The following is a 20,108-nucleotide window of genomic DNA, read 5'->3' as shown; positions in this document are numbered from 1 at the left end:
TACCAAGCAATCTCAGAAACCAGTGTAGTCTCAGTTAGACTAAAAACAAAGTGCAGCAAAGTCAAGTGTCAAACTTTGGTGTTTATATTTATTGCATGGTGTATAACGACCGAAGGAATGTTATGGAATCTGACAAATGTTTCGTCTTCCTCTTTGTGTGTTTTCCTGGCAGATAAAAGTTCTCATTGTTCGTGATGCAGCTGTGTGCATGTTTACGCTGCGGTTTCAGTCACCAAGAGTACATCTGACTGAGTCTTATGACAGTGTTGTGGTTCATTTGCACCTCTAGCAACGCTAAAGCAGTGCTGCTGCTGTACGCTGTCGCCAAACACGAAACAACAGAGAGGTTGCCACGGAAACGATTTCCTCAAAAACACTTTATCTAATGCGTTGAGTCATAAATAAGGTGTCTCAGGTAAGAAGCGTGGCCCATCGTCAGCTATTTGATCGTTCAGTCTGTTTATGTATTCATCATTTTATCGCACAAGTTACATTATGTCACTGTTTAGATCAGAATGCAGTGAAGGACTCGCTACAGTCATATCAAAAAAACACACACATGCTAGCTGTCAGAGCTGAGTTGGAGATTTTGCTGAGCACAGCACATCTGCAATAGTGCCAACGAAACCAATGGAGAGAGAGAGAGAGAGAATAGAGTAAACAAACTCTGTCTACTGTAGCTGTCTCTCTGAAATTAAGCAGTTCCTCAATGAAGTTACAAGGTTGACCGTCAGTCACTTATTGTCTTTGTATAGCTCTAATTCATAAGTGATGGTATAGAAACCTTACAATAGGAGCAGGTCAAGCGTGTAATCTGTGTTATGTTATGTATGCAGACCTAACATGAAGACACCATGAGCACAGCACTGAAAAACAGTGGCATGGAAAACTGAGTTTCAACACTGGCAGAAAGGTGGAGTAGAAGCAGATAAAGAGAGAAACAGAAGCCGGGCCCTTCAACTATTTAACCAAACAATAAAGACAGAATATTGACTTTTGAGGAAAAGATGACCTCATTTCTGTTTTCAGTCTCCCAATGTGTTTTATAAGCTCTTGTCCTTATTTGTGTTTGCTGGTCGATTGATTAGGACATCTGAAGTCTCGTTTTCTTTGGGCTTTTTTTCTTCTTCTAATCTTTAACCTTTGAATCGTTTCTCACATGTTCACTACAAATACGTTTGAGGTCACTTTGGTGACAGCACAAGCGGCGCGCGCACCGAGCAGTCCGTCTGGGTGACATGTGAGAGCAGAGCTGCAGCTGGCTTTGAGCACATCGTAAAATACAGTTCCACAGGAAACAACTCTCTTGAACAAAAATACACCCAAACATTGCCACACATTATGGTCTGCCTTGGCTCATTGCTGGGTTTATTTAGCGCGTGTGGCTGAGTGTGCGTGCAGCTCAGTCAGCATTTAGGTCTCGTCTGATTTGAATTTCGACAGGAAGTCTCGGAAGAAACGAGAGAGATTTGATAGCTGACATAATATGATGCCACGCAAAAAAACAGGTAGACTATAATGTCCTATTAATCTTTTATTTTGTACAGATTATGTGTGGTGTGAGTGTTTTAAACTTGCACCTCTTCATCTAGTCTCTCGAAAAGAATCTGACAGATGTTTAATCTCGTCCTGTGCAGCTCGGTGAAGACACTCAGGAAGGAGGGCTGGGGAGTGTGTTGTTCTGCTGGTACCTCACTGAAGTCCTGACCTTTTGTCTGAGAAAGTCATCTTAGGCAGACGGGGCTTTGACGTTCAAAGTAGATAGGGCCTTTGCTGAGGAGATATGGCTAGCGCGTTCGCGTGTGTATGTTTTGTTTTTGGGTCGACTTTCAGTGTCAGGCTCTGTTAGCATGTCAACCTGGGTTGCGAGGATAAGAGAAGCGATTTGAGGTTTTACCTTTGCTGCACGAAGGACTCTAGATCTGTGTTTTAATATTGTGTTTGTCAGCAGCTTTTTAGTACAGTCAGTGAACTGCTCATCCTCTTAGACTTAGTAATGGAATCTACTCTTGCTTAAGGTTTCCCAAATTTGAATACATTTCAGCACAGCCGACCCAAAAAGCTCAATGACTCTTATTCTCTCCTCTCTCTTTTACATGAGTTTTGTAATTCCAGTAACTCAGCCATGAAAAGTTCACGCAGCATTCGGTGAATTTGACCCCAAACATTGTGGAGAACACAGATGTAACAGTGCGTGCTCATATGATCACGAACCATTTAAGTCTCATATCAGATATGATCCTCAAGGCCTCTAATATCCTGTTGCGACATCCCAGTGAAGCGGATGCACTGAAGTGTGTGTGCTGATGTGTGTGCGTGCTGATGTGTGTGCGTGCGTGCGCGGATGCACGTTTGGGCGCCTTAGCGTGCGTCTGTCGGCCTGGTCCAGATGTGCAGGAATAGCTGAATGTTGTAATGTTTCCTGTTTTGCATACTGTCTGAGGTCAGCAGAACACTGTGATGTATGTGATGAAGAAACGGGGACAGAAAAAAAAAGTCACGACTAGACAAGCTTATATTGTCACACGTTTAATGCTGAAACCAAATGCACAGTGACGACTCAGACGTACTGAAACAGGTGTATTCCTTTTTCTTAACCTTCTAAACAATAATCAAAAGCACAAAGGGTTTCACAAGCATCCTGTTTGTGGGTCTATGTCACTTGTCGGGAATGCTGTAATAATTGTCTCCTTCACACAAACACACACTTTAGTGTTAGCGTATGTTATAAAGACTCACACACACACACACACACACACACACATCGCTGCAGGAACAAGTGTTTTACATTGTACCACACTCATATATCATGTGATAAGCACGCTGCAGCCTGAGGGATTCAGTGACACTAACACATGTGCACACACGTGGACCGGACAGGGACAAATGAACTCCGGAGGGAAGACAGGAAAGAATAGAAGCAGGAGACATTACTCAAAAAAAAAACTGAAGTTGGCACTGGTAAAGACGCACACGATGTAAGGATGGGAAGTAACCATACAAACCGAATCATCTCCTGCAAGGACAAGAAGCATTACTTTGTCCTTTGGGAAAAAAATTTTTTCTCTCTTTCTAATGGAAATACAATCGACCCAAAAGACCAGAACTCAGCGTACAGGAGTCTTTCTCTTGTTGTTTGGCTCTCTATTGGCGAGCCAAGCAGCTGTCAGGCATCTGCATCATCCCAACATACTCATTATTTCGACTTCCTCAACATGTAAGAGCGAGAGGCTGGAAATGTTTTCGTAATATCATGAACAAATAAATTAAAATGCCAAAACCAGTAAATACATTCTTACCACAAAGAAGTTGTGTGTAGCAGATGCATGAAGGAGCGTATCTCTCGGTGTCACTGACACTGTTGACTGAACAGTATTAAAAACAGAGAAATGAGTCACACTGTTGCACTGTCCCAAAAACACAAGTGATTTTCTGCCTAAATAACTCAATGTAGCATTATATGAAATAATCTGCTGAAAATAGTCCCCAACAGACCTTTAACAGCTCTGCCTATAGACATGTCAGGGGGAACAAGAAACACTGACAACTTTGAGGATTTAGAAAGAAAATGGCGTTGGTTTTATGTTTTTGAATCTTTGGATTTGTATTCCACAAGAAACACTATTTGGGGTTTTTTTTTAACAGGAGGCAGCTTTGAGGAGTTATTGTAAATCGACATACACTATCCTATGTTTGATGATGAGTCTTATGCATCCTCTAAACATTTGCTTGAGCTTTTTTGTCTTGCCTACCATCTGTACTTTGGTTGTGGTACAGTAGACTTTTTCAGGCTGACATTAGCATGATATGCAGTAGATTTTCTGCACATGCAGTACACGCATGCATTTACAAAGACACTCTCACTCTAACACGCTGACTCTCATTTTAAAAGTCTGAGTGGGCCATTATGAAAGGCTCCTCCGCCAGTATAACAGCCTCTTCAGAGAGGAAGTGTGCGTTCACGAGCATATGGAGATGTGCCAGGTGGAGCACACTGTCATGAGACACACACACACACACACACACATACACACTTGTATTAAAGTAGATCTGTGTAATTCATCTGCTCCCTGCGGAGCAGCCAGAGCTGACAGGGATATTTGCATCCTTAATTCCCCCATCACCAGCACCCATACACCCCCTCCATGTACCAGCTGGGACCGCCAGGACGAGTGCAGGCGCAGGACAGGAAGTCTTTTCAAACATGCACCCTCTCTCTCTCTAACACACACACACACACACACACACACACACACACACACACACACACACACACACACAACATATACACATGCACGATCATGCAGGCCGTATCTAATCAATTTGACACAGTTGTTAAACAAAGCTCACGTTTAGGGTAATTAAGAACGCCCAATTAAAGGGTGTTCATGTGAGTCTGAGTGTGTGTCATGTGAGTCTGAGTGTGTGTCTGACTTTGTATCTGTTTGCATATTTTAAGGTTTCTTTGTTGTCAGGAAAACTTTGTTTGAACAGATTATAAAAAAACAACGAAACATTGCTCTTTCTAGTTTGAATTTCCACACTGAGCATTACTTCCTCCCCTGTTAGCACCTCCAGCAGAGCAAACGGTTTCAATTTCTGTACATGTTGTTTTTTGTGAAAACATTTGTGTGTTAGTGTAATGCGAGCAGCAGAAGGTCGGATCACAGTGATTCCATCATCTCTGCACCGATCTGCCAGTCCCCCTGCGCCGCCTAATCAATTGTCTGTGTGGCCGTTCTCTTCAGGAGAAATCAATCCAGCTTGGTAAATCAGACTGGTGTGTGTGTGTGTGTGTGTGTGTGTGTGTGTGTGTGTGTGTGTGTGTGTGTGTGTGTGTGTGTGTGTGTGTGTGTGTGTGTGTGTGTGTGTGTGTGTGTGTGTGTGTGTGTGTGTGTGTGTGTGTGTGTGTGTGTGTGTGTGTGTGTGTGTGTGTGTGTGTGTGTGTGTGTGTGTGTGTGTGTGTGTGTGTGTGTGTGTGTGTGTGTGTGTGTGTGTGTGTGTGTGTGTGTGTGTGTGTGTGTGTGTGTGTGTGTGTGTGTGTGTGTGTGTGTGTGTGTGTGTGTGTGTGTGTGTGTGTGCGCACATCTAACCTGCATGCAAATATGTATGTGTGTGTGTGTTGATGGTTTTGAGTCTGCAGCTGTTGTTGAGATCGACACCTCTTGCCCCCCTCAGTCAATGAAGTTGCCCCCCCCTGCACCTCCTCGGCAGCCAGCTGGACTGATAGAGTGTCTCATGTGTGAGGGGGAGGCGTGTTTTCAGTTACATGTGTTAGTAGAGTTTTGTAATGTAAATATAGAATGTGTTGCTCTGAAGAGTCCTGCTGTGCTGGAATCTCTTGTGACGCTGCTCTCAGGCACAGCTTGGACTCACATTGACTTTGCTAAAATGCTAATGCTGATGTTGCACATTTAGGTTTGAGACCGTTATCAGATGAATAGTTTGATCTCCAGTGGGGCGACCTTTGTTGACCACTTGTAAACATATGTAAACATGCCCTAAATCAACAACTGATTTGTGCATTTACACATTTGCATGTTTTTTATTTTAACGATAAAAATGTTTACTTAAATAACAGATAATAACCCCTGATGTATTAGTGTTACAACTGATCATTTAAATCTCACAGTGCGGATCGGATTACAGATTTTTGTCAAGGGGTGAGACAAATGCCAACATGTCCCCTGGTAGGTTTAAATGAGGAAGGCTTTTGATTCCTCTTTGGAGGGGGGGGGGGGGGCACGGAGGGCACAGTGCAGTAAGAGGGCACTGGGGCATTGTGGTTGAGTGTGGTTAGAAAGGAGGAAAAAAGAGAGGAATCTAGCCATCCATCTGGACAGACTGATAAAGGAGTGCATGAGCTATGTGGTCTGAAAGGTCTTCTCTGTTGTCTTGACTTTCTGACTGCCATTATATTCAATTTAGTTTGTTTCATAGGCATCCGTGCTCTTGCCGCCGCTCCTTCTGTCAAAGTCTTTTTCTCGTGGGATTCTTTCGTTCTCCTGTTGTGAATTCATAACTCTGCTGGAACGAAACGTGATCATCAGTTCTGCGTCTTTGATATGTTTGAACAGAAATCTAAAAATAGCCTTTCGTGTTATTTGTTGTTGTATGTGTGTCTGTTTGCCTGCATCTATGAAGACCCAGAATCCCAGAGGAAGAGGACGGTGCAGAATGTCCTGGACCTTCGACAGAACCTGGAAGAAACCATGACCAGCCTGAGAGGGGTGCAGCTGAGCCACAGGTCAGACACACACACACACACACACACACACACACACACACACTTAGAAACACACAGAGCTGTTTACTGACAAAAAGAAGAAAAAAAAAGGTGGAGGTTAAATAAAAAAGAAATAGTGAACGAGGGCAGTTGATGAGATGTTAAGACCCTTATTGACATTGCTTACCATGTTTAAAGTTGTGTTGGTTAAATGCCTGTGGGCTTTCAGATCAATATCAGTATTCCGGACAGACCTGTTTCCATAAGTCTGTCCCCCTCCGCCTCGTCTTCCATCATACTTTTGTTGCTCATTCGTTGCTTAACGCAGAACCGAAGCAGGATTAGCTCAAAGTCGACCCTGTCCATGCACACTCACGACTCACAGTTCATCCAAACGCACAAATGCTCACATGCAATAATGCTGTGATTGAATGCATGTGAGCGTCTGTGTGTCCTTTTTCCTTCCTCTGCTTCCTGTCCCTCGTTGATTGCGTCCAGTACGTCCTCAGCTTTTTGTCCTTGAGAGCTTCCCCCTCCGCCTGCCGTGCCGCACGTCTCTCTTTGCCACGGATCCTCTCTCGGCCCCTCGGTGGGAGCTCGCTACCTGAAGAGCAAATCAGCAGATGGTTACCTGCTGGAATACGTTTTCCTTGCCATTCATGCTTTTGGCGTACTGTTACAACCTTGAACCATTCCTCAGTGTCTTTGAAGACATAATCTGCGCTGAGGCCGACAGCTTGTACCAGGGAAGTTTCCTGTGTGAACACGATGTTACATCTCTTTAAAAAAAAAAAATAAATAAATTTGAAAATGTAAGAATTGTAGTTTTGCAAACCTGTTAGAATCTACTCTAACTAGACGTGCGTGCTCTCTCTCATCCTCTCACCGCTTCTTTCCTGCGTGTTTAAGTTTGAGGTTTAGCATTTCATGTCAAAATGTCTCCATTCAGGCTTTTTTTTTTTCTTCTTTTGTGAAGATGATTCCGTATCCCAGAGACACGATTAATGTTTGAGAGACGGTAACTTTCATTGCTCTAATGCTCATCATTCTCAGCCCAGTCACCCAGCAGTGAAGGGCTGCGCTGCGCTAGCTAAAGAGAATTCCTGATCTAATGTGATGTAAATGAGGCTTACGTTCATGGAGTCACATGAGTGTAGCCAGCAGTGCTACGTAGTAAGAATCAGAGCTGAGAGGAATATCAAACAAATATATATGCACACAAGTACAAAGAAACCTGGAAAATGACTAATCCCATAATCCCTTTTACAATAAGAATATACCTCTACATCACGGACTTTTCATAAATATGATAAATACAGACGACACCTCTCCGCTCCGTCCCTCCAGTGTATAAAGTAGGACAAAATTCCTCGTGACTTGTGCTCACATAGTTTGCTGGTGATGTTATTTTGAAGCCAGGAGATCATGCACAGACTCGATCAGGCGGGTACACATTTACCACTGCAACTTGTCAAAATGCTTATTTACCTTCCTGATGTAACAGCAGAGATTCTTCAGGTGGGGGACAGCTGATGTGTTGGTTTAATGCTGAGGCAGATGTTTCGTGACTCTTTACGTTTCCCTTTTCGTCGTCCCCTCTCGCTCTCTCTCTCTCTCTCTGCAATGCCGAACGTGTCAACAGAGTTTCAGTCATGATGTCGTCTGCTCTCTTTACCTTTAAAGAAATCATTCAAACTAAACTTCTGTGACAAATGAAAATGTGGATATAAATCAACATAATAACTAACTCGTGTTTTCCCACTAAAAGTCTCTTTTTTCTTTTTTTTTTTCCATAGCTCTGTCGAGGGGACAATGTGCTACGACAGCGATGAGGCCGCTGCCTTCTCGGTTTCCAGCCTATCAAATCGCTCCTCTCCATTGTCGTGGCGTCAGGGTCAGGCCAGCCCCCGTCTGCAGGCTGGCGAAGCTCCGTCCACAGGTGAGCGTCTGACTGTGAGCACGCAGCCAGACATCCCCCTCCGTATCAGCCACGCCTCTCGTATCCAACTCATCGAAGCACTGGATGACCCAGACCCCGCCCTCCTGAAGAGGGATTACCTCAGCACCAGCAACCTCTGCGGGAAGAGTCCAGTCGAGGAAGATGAAGAAGATGATGATGAAATCGATGATCTGGGGAACGGGTACGTTTTGGTTATTTTTTTTATTAACTCTTTGTTAACATCTTTCTCATCAACTGAAACCATTTTTATGACGTCTTTTTGCGCTGTCCAGGACAGCTTAATTATTAGGATCGTAAACATTTCCTCAGAGGTGAATCCCGCCACCTGCAAACTGTAACGACCCCACAGCTGCAGCATGGCCTGTGGTTAGCAGTTCAGCATCACAACAAAGCCGTAATCAGCCTCTCCTAGCGTCAGCCTTGACACTGACAGCTGTACGCCCCCCTGTTGCAGCTGGCTGTGCCATAGTCAGTAAACAGCCCTCTGGCAGAGGCTGTGGATGATGTCACAGTCATGTAGCCCCCTTGCAGAGATCATCCTGTCAAATTCAGCCCCCGAGCCCAAAGGCTTTGCCAGCAGCCTTTCATGTGGAGGACCCCTTGCAGCGTTGGCTCACCAGAGCCCCCTGGCAGAGGCAGATATTTTGGAAGACTGGTAACTAACCGAGCCAATGTGGACTCAATCAGAGCTGTCAAGGTTGGAGTTTGAGTTTTGTTTTAAGCTTGGCAGTGACTCTTTGGATAAAAAAAGAAAAAGATGTTGTGTGTGTTGTTTGGTGTAGCTGTTGATTTTTTTTTTTTCTTCTTCTTCTTTTGAATGGGATCACATTCTTTGGCGTTGTCTCACAAATCCCATACACACACCTGTCTGTGCAGCTCCACAGAGGCTGTGACAGCAATGACCTATCACTCCACAGGAAAGGTCTGCACACTATTATTCATCTGGAATAAAATGGATTAGAGATGAATAATCCCGTTCATGTTACAAAGACAAACGAACGTGTTTGGGTGTCTGTCTGGGTCTTAACTGACGAGGACCCAAAAGAAATGGTGCGTTGGGACTCTGTGAAGGTTGCTTCTGTTTGTGAACTGAACGTTGAGCGTAAAATTGTAACTGAGCTGCCCGAGTCCCAGGAAGAAATCACATTATCTGTGACCTGCTTAATTAATCAAGTTTCACAGATTCAAGCAATCGAGTTTAAAGGAGTATTCAAGAATGACTGGAGTTGTGTTGCCTGGACGTCCACAGTCTGTTTTGCAGAACTTTGCTGCCTTTGTCCTCAGAATGAGCGGGGATGACACAACACTTAACTCAGTTGCGCACACAGCATCATGTGTTACGGGCCAACTCTGAGCACAGTGCAGAAAAACAAGTCATTGCAAAGTAGGAATTTGAAAGTGTGTGTGTGTGTGTGTGTGTGTCCTCTGCCGACACAGCTTGACATCTCTATGGTAACCTCAAAAATGCACCCGCAGTCATCAGGAAATCAAATGCAACCCTGTTAAGTTTCCTGTTGTGTTATTGTGTATGTTTGTGTAGTTGGTGGTTGTACACGTCTGTGCCGTACTTTCTGTGAGAGGCCAGAAGAAAAGGCAACATTTGCTGGCAGACTGACAGAAGTTTGAGAAAGTGAGATGTCAGACAAATGTCGGACAAAGAATCTTTTTTTTTACCCTTTTAAATCTCTTTCTTATCAAATCTTAAGTGAGCTAGTTAAGATATTAAAGTAAGGCCGTCATGAAAATGCTTTGCTCTGTTTAGAGATGCACTCGATGAGAGTAGTGATAGGAACAGGGGGTTTAAGATTTGGATCAGATGTAATCCAGAACAAATAATCTTGCCCCTGGAAGGACTGTGAGTCATTCTGTTGCTTTTTATTCTATTTTTGTAAAAGTTTAAAATATTCTCCTGAAATACAACATTCCAAGAAGCCTCAGTGGTGTCTTTAAGTGTTCTCCAGCTGTGACTCGGTTGGTAGAGTCGGAAGCCAAGAATCAATTTAAGACCTCAGGCAAGACGTTTAACCCCGAGTTGCTCCCTCTGCTTGGTCGGCGGTATATGCATGTGTATGAATGGGATGAGTTACTTGCTTCGCATCGCAGTGCCTGCCGTCAGTGTGTGAACACATGCGGTGTTAAAGCATTTTGAGTAGTCTGAAGACTAGAAAAGAAGTCTGATTACCATTTACCACTTTTAAAAACAAAAGAAGAAAAGCAGAAAACCCTCACAGTTGAATGTATGCACGGTCTGGGTGGACTGTGAAACTGAATTTATTAAGTAACATTTAATAGCAGAAACATAGTCTTGTTCATTGACTAATCATTTCATTTACTTGTCCTTAATTTCATTTTTCGAAGCCATTTATGCGGTCATGTTGAGTCTAGTGCAGCTTTAGACTGATAGATTATTGCCACTAGAGGGCGGTCTTTTGCTGCAGTCAACCTCTTCTCCTTCTGATGTCCAGCCTCTCGACTTGAAGTACCCCCCCCCCCCCCCCCCCCCTCCACCCGCTGGAAAACCCTCCCTTTCCTCATAATTTATTATTCCCCATTCTCATCCATTATACAGAGAGGGAGTGCGCCAGTCATACAGAGGTCACACAACATTGCAATATCTCACCCCGGCATATATAATACATAGGATCCCCCCATATTAATTATGCATCACACACACACACACACACACACACACACGTGTTCTTTGTTTGGGTTACGTGGTCGTCATCTCTTTGTTCTGATTTATTGGGAGGAAACATAATAGAGTTTTGGCTGTAAACGTATATTTGACTCATCAGGGGTCTCGCTGTGACTCACTGGAGTGTAATTGTATAGGCATGAGTCACATCACATACAAAGATCAGGTTGAATGTGACTGTATGTTGACCTGCCTGACACACAGACCCTGCACACTCACACACTCACACACTCACACACACACACACACACACACACACACACACACACACTGAGTCAGAGCTTCTCCTGTCAGTTAAACATTTCCTGAGCCGCCGCTTGCTTTACATCTGGATCCTGACTGTACACACACACACACACACACACACACACACACAAACCCAGACACAGACACACACACACACGTCATTCTCACCGGGAAACATCGGGTGAAGGGGGACGATGGGGAGGTCAATCCCGTGAGTGTTTGTGGACGTAAACTTTAATGAGGTGTTGCAATGTTAGACATAAACCTTGGAAGCAAAGATTTTTAAAGTTAGCACTTTAATTACTGTGTTTCTTAATTTGTACAAAGAGTGAATCAACAATAATGTTAACTAACGAGGTTTCTGGCATGAATACCTGCACATATCTAATCGAAGCTCTCCTTATATTTTTATAACCCGTGGTACAGCTCAGGTTCACCTTTTTCCTGTTTGCATTTGTCTCTCTTTCTTTCCAAATGTGGGCTAAAAGGGCAAAGTACTTCCACCATCAATTTTCAAGCACAGTAGAAGTACAGAGAATACTTTTCAGAGCACTTTTGCTTATCTTCTCAATGTGTGTCAATATCCCCATATCGTTGTTCTTTACAATCTGTCGATGCGTTGTAGGACAAATCATAAGCGTCTCTTCATGAATGTAGACACAAATGTGGTGCTCACAGTGGGAGATTCACAGCTCTGTGTGTGACAGAGTTATGAGGGTGAGTTCTTGTCTGAGCCTCATCTGGTCCTAATAGTCAGTATTGATTGCCATTGTTGTTTTTCAAGTGGTTGTAATGGACCAGACACACACACACACACACACACACACACACACACACACACACACACACACAAGTGAGGACGACTGGATAAGCGCGTGGCTTGTTTTCTGCCCTGCTTGCTGCAGATGCTTTCATTTCTGGATGGAAGAGCTCCCATCCTCAGCTCCCCCCCCCCCCATTAGTAAATGCACAGTTGCCATGGTAACACTGCAAGTCCAGCCTGTTCAGTGTGCTAAATGTTTGATTGACGAAAACGTTTGTTTGAAGCAGGACAAACACGCTCTCACATCTGCACTCATGCACACTTTTTTACAGCCTGCTACTTTAAATGTTTTGATTTTGAGCCGTCTCCTTTCCGGAAAAGCAGAAGCGAGCGGGCTGCTTGGTGTAAATCCAGCACAGAACATGGAACTGAAACAGAAAGAGGAACGTTTTGATAGAGAAGTAATCAGTTTTGTACACAAAGGGTGGCTAGAAAAAACTTTGATGACCTCTGTTGTTACTTTCAGCATTAAACCTGCCAGTGTTTTATTGTGATATTCGAACCCAGGAGGTCATTATCTGGCCTTTAACTGATGGTTATCTGATCACAGCACATGGATAAGCTCTTCTAATTAACTCCGTCTCCCAGCCCTGGTCACCTCCTTTAAACCTTATCACCCGTGGGACAGAGCTCACTCGAGTGTGTGCATGTGTGTGTGTGTGTGTTGAAGTAACAGAGAGCTCAATCCTGTTGTACTCTGACCCCACCTACTGGCAAAATACTAGAACCACACACACACACACACACACACACACACACACACACACACAGAGCCTAATGCACCCTGACGTGTCTGATTAATGAATTCCTTTCCCCACATCTGGATCTGATTTATGTTACAGGTGAAAGATCAACTCATTCAAACACTTTCACTCTCTCTCTCTCTCTCTCTCTCTCTCTCTTTTCTGTTGTGGTCCTCAGTGGACACACCCTGGGCTTCCCTCTCTATAAGAGCCAGATCTTAACACTGTGACTCATTCTCTGGGTCCAGTTACAAAAGAAAAACAGAAAAGACCCAGTCCTGGTATGAGCTTAAATTTACATTGGATACAACTAAGAGAAAACTGTAATATTTCTCTTTTTGACTGTGGGATACAGCAAAGAAGCAAATATACAGGGTTATATATATAATATATTAAGTTATTTGGATCTGTTATTACTGCAACTTAGTTGTTGGAATATAAATCAAATACAGTTTGAATATGTGGACTGTTAATGTTTTGCTGTTGGCTCAGGTGTCTCTTTAATTTGTACCTTAAACTGTACAGATTAAAAATAATCCTGAGGTTCTTTTGAATTGATTTCTACAAGTAATGGATCTCATACAATAAATACTCTGTCACGCCACTTATTTCCCTGGACTGTTTCATTCTTTTTGTCTCTATGTGGAAGATGCAATAGATATATTATCTATTGCATTTATTATGTCCTTGAAGCAGCATAATGCATCATATTTCATGTTAAGTCTGCGTCTGCTCGTGTCAAAGTAACGTGATTTTGGTGGGAGATTACTTCTAGGGAGTTTCTAAATAAACTAGATTCAGACTGGATTTCTGTATAACAATGAGCTAAGATCTGAAGGGAAAATTCATGCACACTGGATGATTTTGATTAAAGCCTTGATGTCAGTGAGATTATGTCATGAAGGACAAAATGAGAAAATGGGGGGGGGGGGGAAGAAGAAGAGTGCAGCCCATAGAAAAAACAACAACACATGGTGCTTTTTATTTTTAATGAAAATAAAGGGCTATGTGTCTTCCTTGAGTGATCTCATGAAAAGTCTCCCTTCCTCTGTCTGCCTGACACTGCGTGTCGGAGACGTCGGGATGCACATGAAAAGTTGATGAGCGGCATATTGTGGCGGAGGTTCAGACGGGTTGATGGGCCGTGTGTTGTTCTTGTCATCCGCTTACCTGCTCTTTTCTGGACCTCTCCGGGCCTCCGTAACTCTGAGTGCCACTCCTCTGGCTCTGTGTGCTCAGCGTGGCGTATAATCAATTACTCCTCCTGTCATTATGATGGGGTCTGACTGAGTGGAGGAGTGTGCTCTTCCTTTGTTCCTGCACGTGTGGGCAAAGCGCTTAGAGGGAACACCCAGAGAGAAGACACAATCACACACACAGTTTTTGAATATTAATCCTCAACCATGACAACAAGAGTCTATGCACAGAAGAAATGACTGACGAGCGATTTAGTCTCATTTCGATAAATCAAAGTCTAAAAGTTAGACTAACGCCACAGGATAATGACATTCAGTTTATCATCTTCTCGTAACTAAATCAATATCGCACATTTTAGTTTAGTCCTGTTTTATCTCAGGGATGATGTCAGCGGCTCCAGCTGTAACAGCAGGACCCTGCTGACAAACAATAATAGCATTAATCTGCCCGTCTGCTAAAGTAGCGCAAACACAGTCATACACATATAAAGAGGCATGCACACAGATACACAGACACATTAAAAGATTTACCCAAGAGTAACATATGGGGCTGCTGGGGGATTTGTAGTCCTCGAAACCCCCCCTGACACCTCCTCTTTCGATGAGAACTCGTGTCCTCGTGTAGCTTTTCATATTCTCTGGTGTTCGCTGAAGCTGATTAAGCCACACGGTCTGACGATTAACCTTCTTTATTCACTATCATGACACTGTTTTGTTTACTTTGAGTCCAAACAAACGGGGAAAAGTGAACCTAATTGTCCACTCAACCACTGTGACTTTCAGTGTTTGCGAAAGGAAATATTTGCCGTGCTTCTTTTAGTCACGCTCTGTGTCTGTCTGCGACGCCGTCTGCCTGTCCTCACTTCCAGACGGACGCACACGCACATGAGCTTGACTTGTATCAAGACTATATTTAGCTTGACTACGGCTCATTTCATTGTTGTGAAACAATGAAATGAGCTGATGTTGAGCAACAAACACACGTTCTGGATCGGAGCCTGGGAACTGCAGTTACATCCCTTAAACACATTTTCCCACATCCAGTCCCACGGCTGAGAGACAAGTCTGGAAACAGAGAAACAAAAGTAAAAAAAAAAAAGTTCTCCCTCAACAGCTGGAATCACATATTGACTTACTTTAAGTATTTTTCAAGAACACTGTGATTCCAAAAATACACACCACTGCCACAGCTACTCCCCCCCTCAATTGAGTCCTTGAAAATCTCTATGGAGACGCTATGACATAATCCCTGTTAATCTCTGGCTTCCTCCTATGGCAGGGTCAGAATAGAAAAAGAGAACCTATGGACGTGGTCAGCAGACTGCAAGGACAAGGGGGAGTGGATCGGGTTGTGGTGGCCATTGTGTGCATGAGTGTGGGTGTGTGTGTGGGTGTGAGTGTGTGTGTGTGTGTGTGTATGTGCGTGTGTGGTTAGGACCCCCAAGTAGTTCAGAAGGATGATTTACCATGTCAACAATATGAGTTTACATGGGAAAATAAATGGAGTGTGTGGACTCGGCTTCTAAACTTACAGAGGTCAAAATGTCACGACTTCTGCCAGATGACCAATTTAGCCCGCTTCCTTTAAAGAGAGAGACGGATCCCACTCTTCCTGGAGGTGTTTACTGTCTGCTCCCTATTTGCTTTACTTATGATATTATCACACCTGACATACAGAGGAGATAAAAGGCCGGAAATGACCTGAAAACAACAGCTGATGACGAACATGTGGTTAAACCGGTAAGCGTAGATTTAAACCATATAGACTGACATCACTGAGTCAACGAACCTTTGCACCCAGTCTTACTCTGGAGGAACGCCTCATATGAAATTGATTCTTGACTCTTTGACAAAGAAAAGTAAAAGATAACGGGGGTTTTGCTTTTTTCCAAGTGTGTGTGTGTGTGTGTGTGTGTGTGTGTGTGTGTGTGTGTGTGTGTGTGTGTGTGTGTGTGTGTGTGTGTGTGTGTGTGTGTGTGTGTGTGTGTGTGTGTGTGTGTGTGTGTGTGTGTGTGTGTGTGTGTGTGTGTAGGGGTGGGGGGGGAGCTCTGAGGAAAAAGGTTGGGAACAACTTGGTAGGTCAATATATTTGACAAACTTTTAGTGACCTGTTTCAACATCTCCTGCATGTTTTAGTAAACATTTGACCGCTCACCATGGTTCCCAGAGGATGAACGCCATTGTTGTTTTTGAATGTTTTGCAATTTTTTTTCTCTATCATTTTTTAATAGAGAACATTGTTGTCTCAGAGCACTTTTCTTGTAATAAAGAGAGGAGTTGGTTAAAAGTATCAGGTACCCTCCGGCTTGCTGGTTCCCACAGTAAAGGACAACCCCACCCTCCACCCTCCACCCATGACCACCTTTACACACAAACCTATACAGCCTTTAGAGTACATGCTTAGCTCCTCTATAGGGGGTAAATGAAACTGCATGGTTAAGGACGAATTCTGGGGAGCTTGGATTTGAAGCTAACTCAAATCTCCGCTACACACACCCTCAAACACTCATACAAGATGCACACTAGAGCCGGGCCATGGAAGGTTAACAGTGGGGTGTGACGGGGGTTTGTAATACGCATAAGAATTAACCTTCCTTCCCTCCCATTGACTCCCACCGTGTTATTCTCTGAAGCTGTTTCGACATTAGTCACACACTTTTCTTTGAGGCCCCCCCCCCTGCTATCCTTCTACCTTCCTGCTTTCTACATTGCACCATCTCTTAATCTCATTCTTTCCTTTGTGTACCAGAGCCCCCAACGGTGAATATATCCTCATTATTTTCCCAGCAGACGAAAGCTCAACTGGCAGCCGAAACCTGTTTAGTTACTTTTGAACTCTCCTGTATGTTAGCTGTTTTTATTTGTGTACTTCCTCTTGTTCTACTCAAGTTTCTGAGCAGTTGGTCTTAATATTGTCCCCAGCAGATAAGACCCCAAGAATAGAGTCCCCTTAAAGTTACAGTAATTAGATTGTTTAGGTGGTCCAGACTTGGAGAGTCCCTTAATTAGCCACAAGAGCACCTTTTCAGAGTGGGGCCTGCACTTTGATGTTCAACCCTGAGTTTTTCACTGTGAGGTCATGTTTTTTCAGCATTGAGCCACCAGACCAAGCACGCAGACTGGTATACAGACCGTGGTTCGACTCTGGGGAAAGGAGGCTGTTTGCCAAAAGTGTGACAAAAGAACGTTTGTGTGTTAGTTTATAAGAGATTCTTTTGGCAAAAGTCACACATCAGAGTTGACACTTTGAGATTAAGATACAGGTTCCTAACTCATCAAACAAGTTCTCTGTCCTCATTCAAAACAAACAAAAAAAAGAAGTTACTTGTAAAACTAACTTGTTTTGATAATCCTTTATTTTGCTCAACTTGTTTTCAGAATCAAGTTGATTTATAGGAGTCACGTTTATAACAGTACAAGATTTATTCTTTAGACTCTATTCTTTTGACTAAAGCTGTTTTTTTACATTGTTTAAGGTGACATAAACAAAAAACATAAAATGTAAAACAAGAGTGAGAAACATATTTAATGTACTTTAATTGACACTAAAGTCTGTGTTTCATTTTTCATTTAGTCTAATACATGTGAGTGTGCTGTTTGTTTTTCAAAGGTCTGTGTCTCTGCATGTGTTGCAAGTGCATGTGTGTGTTCCTGGTGTGATAAGGGGGATGAGCTTTCCCAGGGCGCTTGTCTCTTTCATCAGGAGGGGAGTGACAGGTTCCCAGGGTCACACAAGCAGGTCGACCCTGCTTGAATAGACACTATCATTACACTACCTAATAATTACGCTGGCATTATACTGCACCAACAAACAGGCAAACATGGACAGTGAAAACTTGTACTGGGGTCGGGAGAGAGAAAATGATGGTCGAAGTAAAAAATAAAAAAAAAAGAAGGGGAAAAAAAACACTCTTAGATGAGGAAAAGCTGATAATAGTGGAGGGCATGTCTGGACATGAGTCAGCGGTCAAAGTAAAAGCTGGCCAGACAGACGCAGGGCTCTGTCCAAGTCGCCTTTCCAGAAACTTGGATGAGAGTAAATAAAAGCAAAAGCAAGCCTTGACTAAAGGTGGTGTGTGTGTGTGTGTGTGTGTGTGTGTGTGTATTTGAATTTGAATACAGGAGTGTTTCTCTTAAACCTGTGCGTTCACTTAGAAACTCTGCTTTCCTTTTATTAGTAATGCTAGGCAACAATGGCAGTTGGGGCCACACACCTGCAGTTCTCGCCAACATGCCAATCAGATTTTAAAACACACACACACACACACACACACACACGTATGCGTAGTGTGCCCACCTCGCCCTGCATGGTACGGTGGAGCAGTAGCCTGAAGAATCCTGTCTTTGTTCCCTCTGCACTTTCAAGGAGTGTGTTAATGATCTCTTTCTCTCTGTGTGTTTTCCAATCTCTCTGTCTCTTTTCTTTCTCTCTCTACCACTCACACGTTCTTTTCTCAAAGACACTGTTAATTATCTTCATCCCTCTCTCCCTCCCTCCGTCTGTCTCCCCCTTTCTCACCCTTCATTCATTTATTGAACAGACTCAGTCAGCAGACAGACAGATCTATTCACTAGGGTGCACTTAGTGCTTAAAGTGTTTAAACACCACTGGTTGTTGTAAGGTGGGGCAGAGCTGAGGTGGGGGGTGGGGATACATGATATCCACTCTATGCCTCTGCAAGTGACCAAAGGCCAATACACACTGTGTTACAATAGAAACACTGGAGTCATTTACCCTCGCTGCTTCATTACATCCTCATTGAGGCTTATTTATGCCACCACTGGTTTGGCTACCAGCCAGCATTTCTTCAGAACAGAGGGCAACTGTTGAGACTTTCTTATGTGTAATAATTCAAAGCTGCAGCTTTTTTTTTTTTTTTTCAGCATGCTATGCGTTGCTGTGTTCTGTCCCTTAATAGAGCACATTTTATTTCAGTTTCAGGGGGATATGTGTATCTCCGGGAAGTCTAGTATTTAAGATCAACATCTCAAAAACTGCTTCTCAATCTTTTGTCATCGATGTATCAAGCGTTTCAGGACAGACAGTCCGTCATGACTTAAAGACGCCAAAACAAGTTTCTAAAAGTTACCGAAACTTGTAAATGACACACTATAAGACATCTAATATTTATAATGACGAATCCAGTTCACAAAAGTTGCTTAGTGTCTGAAAACCTCGATAAACATGTACTGTATCTGTAAATGTAAAGATAAGCGTATGCAACAGAAACCCGTTCACTTACATTTATAATTGACATGCAATGTTGTGCTATTTATATTTCACAGAGAAATATACTTTGACTCCCATGCTTTTATCAATGGACAGTTCACATCTATGGTTACATTGCAGATAAAGATTTGACAAACCTTGGCTATAATATGTGATGCATTGTTAGATTGTTTGAAGTGCAGTGTTGAAATGAAAAGCAATAACCTGTCGTCAATGATTAACTCACCACCATAAACCACTGTTGCAGTTGAAATAACTGTTAATGTGTCTAAATGCACTGCAGCTCCCTATAAAAGCTGCACACATCAACAGGTTGTGTTGCCAGTTGATCAAAGACTCAAAGTGGTAAAGCTAGATGGTGTAGGAGTATGGGTTCCTAATCTGTCAGCCCAGTATGTGTTCTGCCAGATGGCTTATTGCTGATATTAAGCACAAAAACATTCGAACAATTTGCAAAGCCAATAGCTCCTCTCAGACTCTGATCTAAAATTGAAGCCAGCTTACACATACATGCATGAGTGAACACATTTGCAAATGAATTATCTTATTTTACGAGGAACATTTTTGGATCGTGCCATTGATCTATTGACTAACTTGAAGGATACTTTCTTTCTATTTTTTTTTTGGATAAAACTTTAAAACACACACAATCAAAACGAATGCCAGCATCTACTCCTGACTTTGAGAGGGCTGAGTGAGTTTTTTTAGAGACGTCAACGTGTGAAAATGTCTTTGACATGTCGTTTGAGAGAATGTGATGACTGTGTTTTTATCTTGCGGCTGAATGCGCGTAAAAAGCCCCTTTGCGCTTTTGGAAAAGGCACAGCTGGTCGCGATCAGGGAAACGGGGGCCAGAGGAGGAGTAGGAGGAATTTGGGGTGTTGCCTTTCTATCCATTCCTCCCTCTCTTGCTCATCGCCTCCCTCCGTGTGTGTGTGTGTGTATGTGAGACAGACAGAGAGAGAGAGAGAGAGAGAGAGAGAGAGGGA

General features: G+C 43.2%; 1 protein-coding gene across 4 annotated transcripts in view; it reads left to right on the top strand.

Moving 5' to 3' along the window:
- nav1a (neuron navigator 1a) overlaps positions 1 to 20,108 on the top strand; it is a 90,284-nt gene that overhangs the window by 35,053 nt on the left and 35,123 nt on the right. For all 4 annotated transcript variants that reach the window (XM_079360136.1, XM_079360135.1, XM_079360134.1 and 1 more), the window contains 2 exons: positions 6,145 to 6,247; positions 8,023 to 8,367. In XM_079360136.1, the coding sequence (XP_079216262.1) occupies positions 6,145 to 6,247; positions 8,023 to 8,367 (448 nt within the window). The remainder of the gene's footprint in view (positions 1 to 6,144; positions 6,248 to 8,022; positions 8,368 to 20,108) is intronic.

This window comes from Symphodus melops (assembly GCF_947650265.1).
Source record: "Symphodus melops genome assembly, chromosome: 13".
Lineage (NCBI taxonomy): Eukaryota > Metazoa > Chordata > Actinopteri > Labriformes > Labridae > Symphodus > Symphodus melops.
This window is presented reverse-complemented; position numbering and strand designations above follow the sequence as displayed.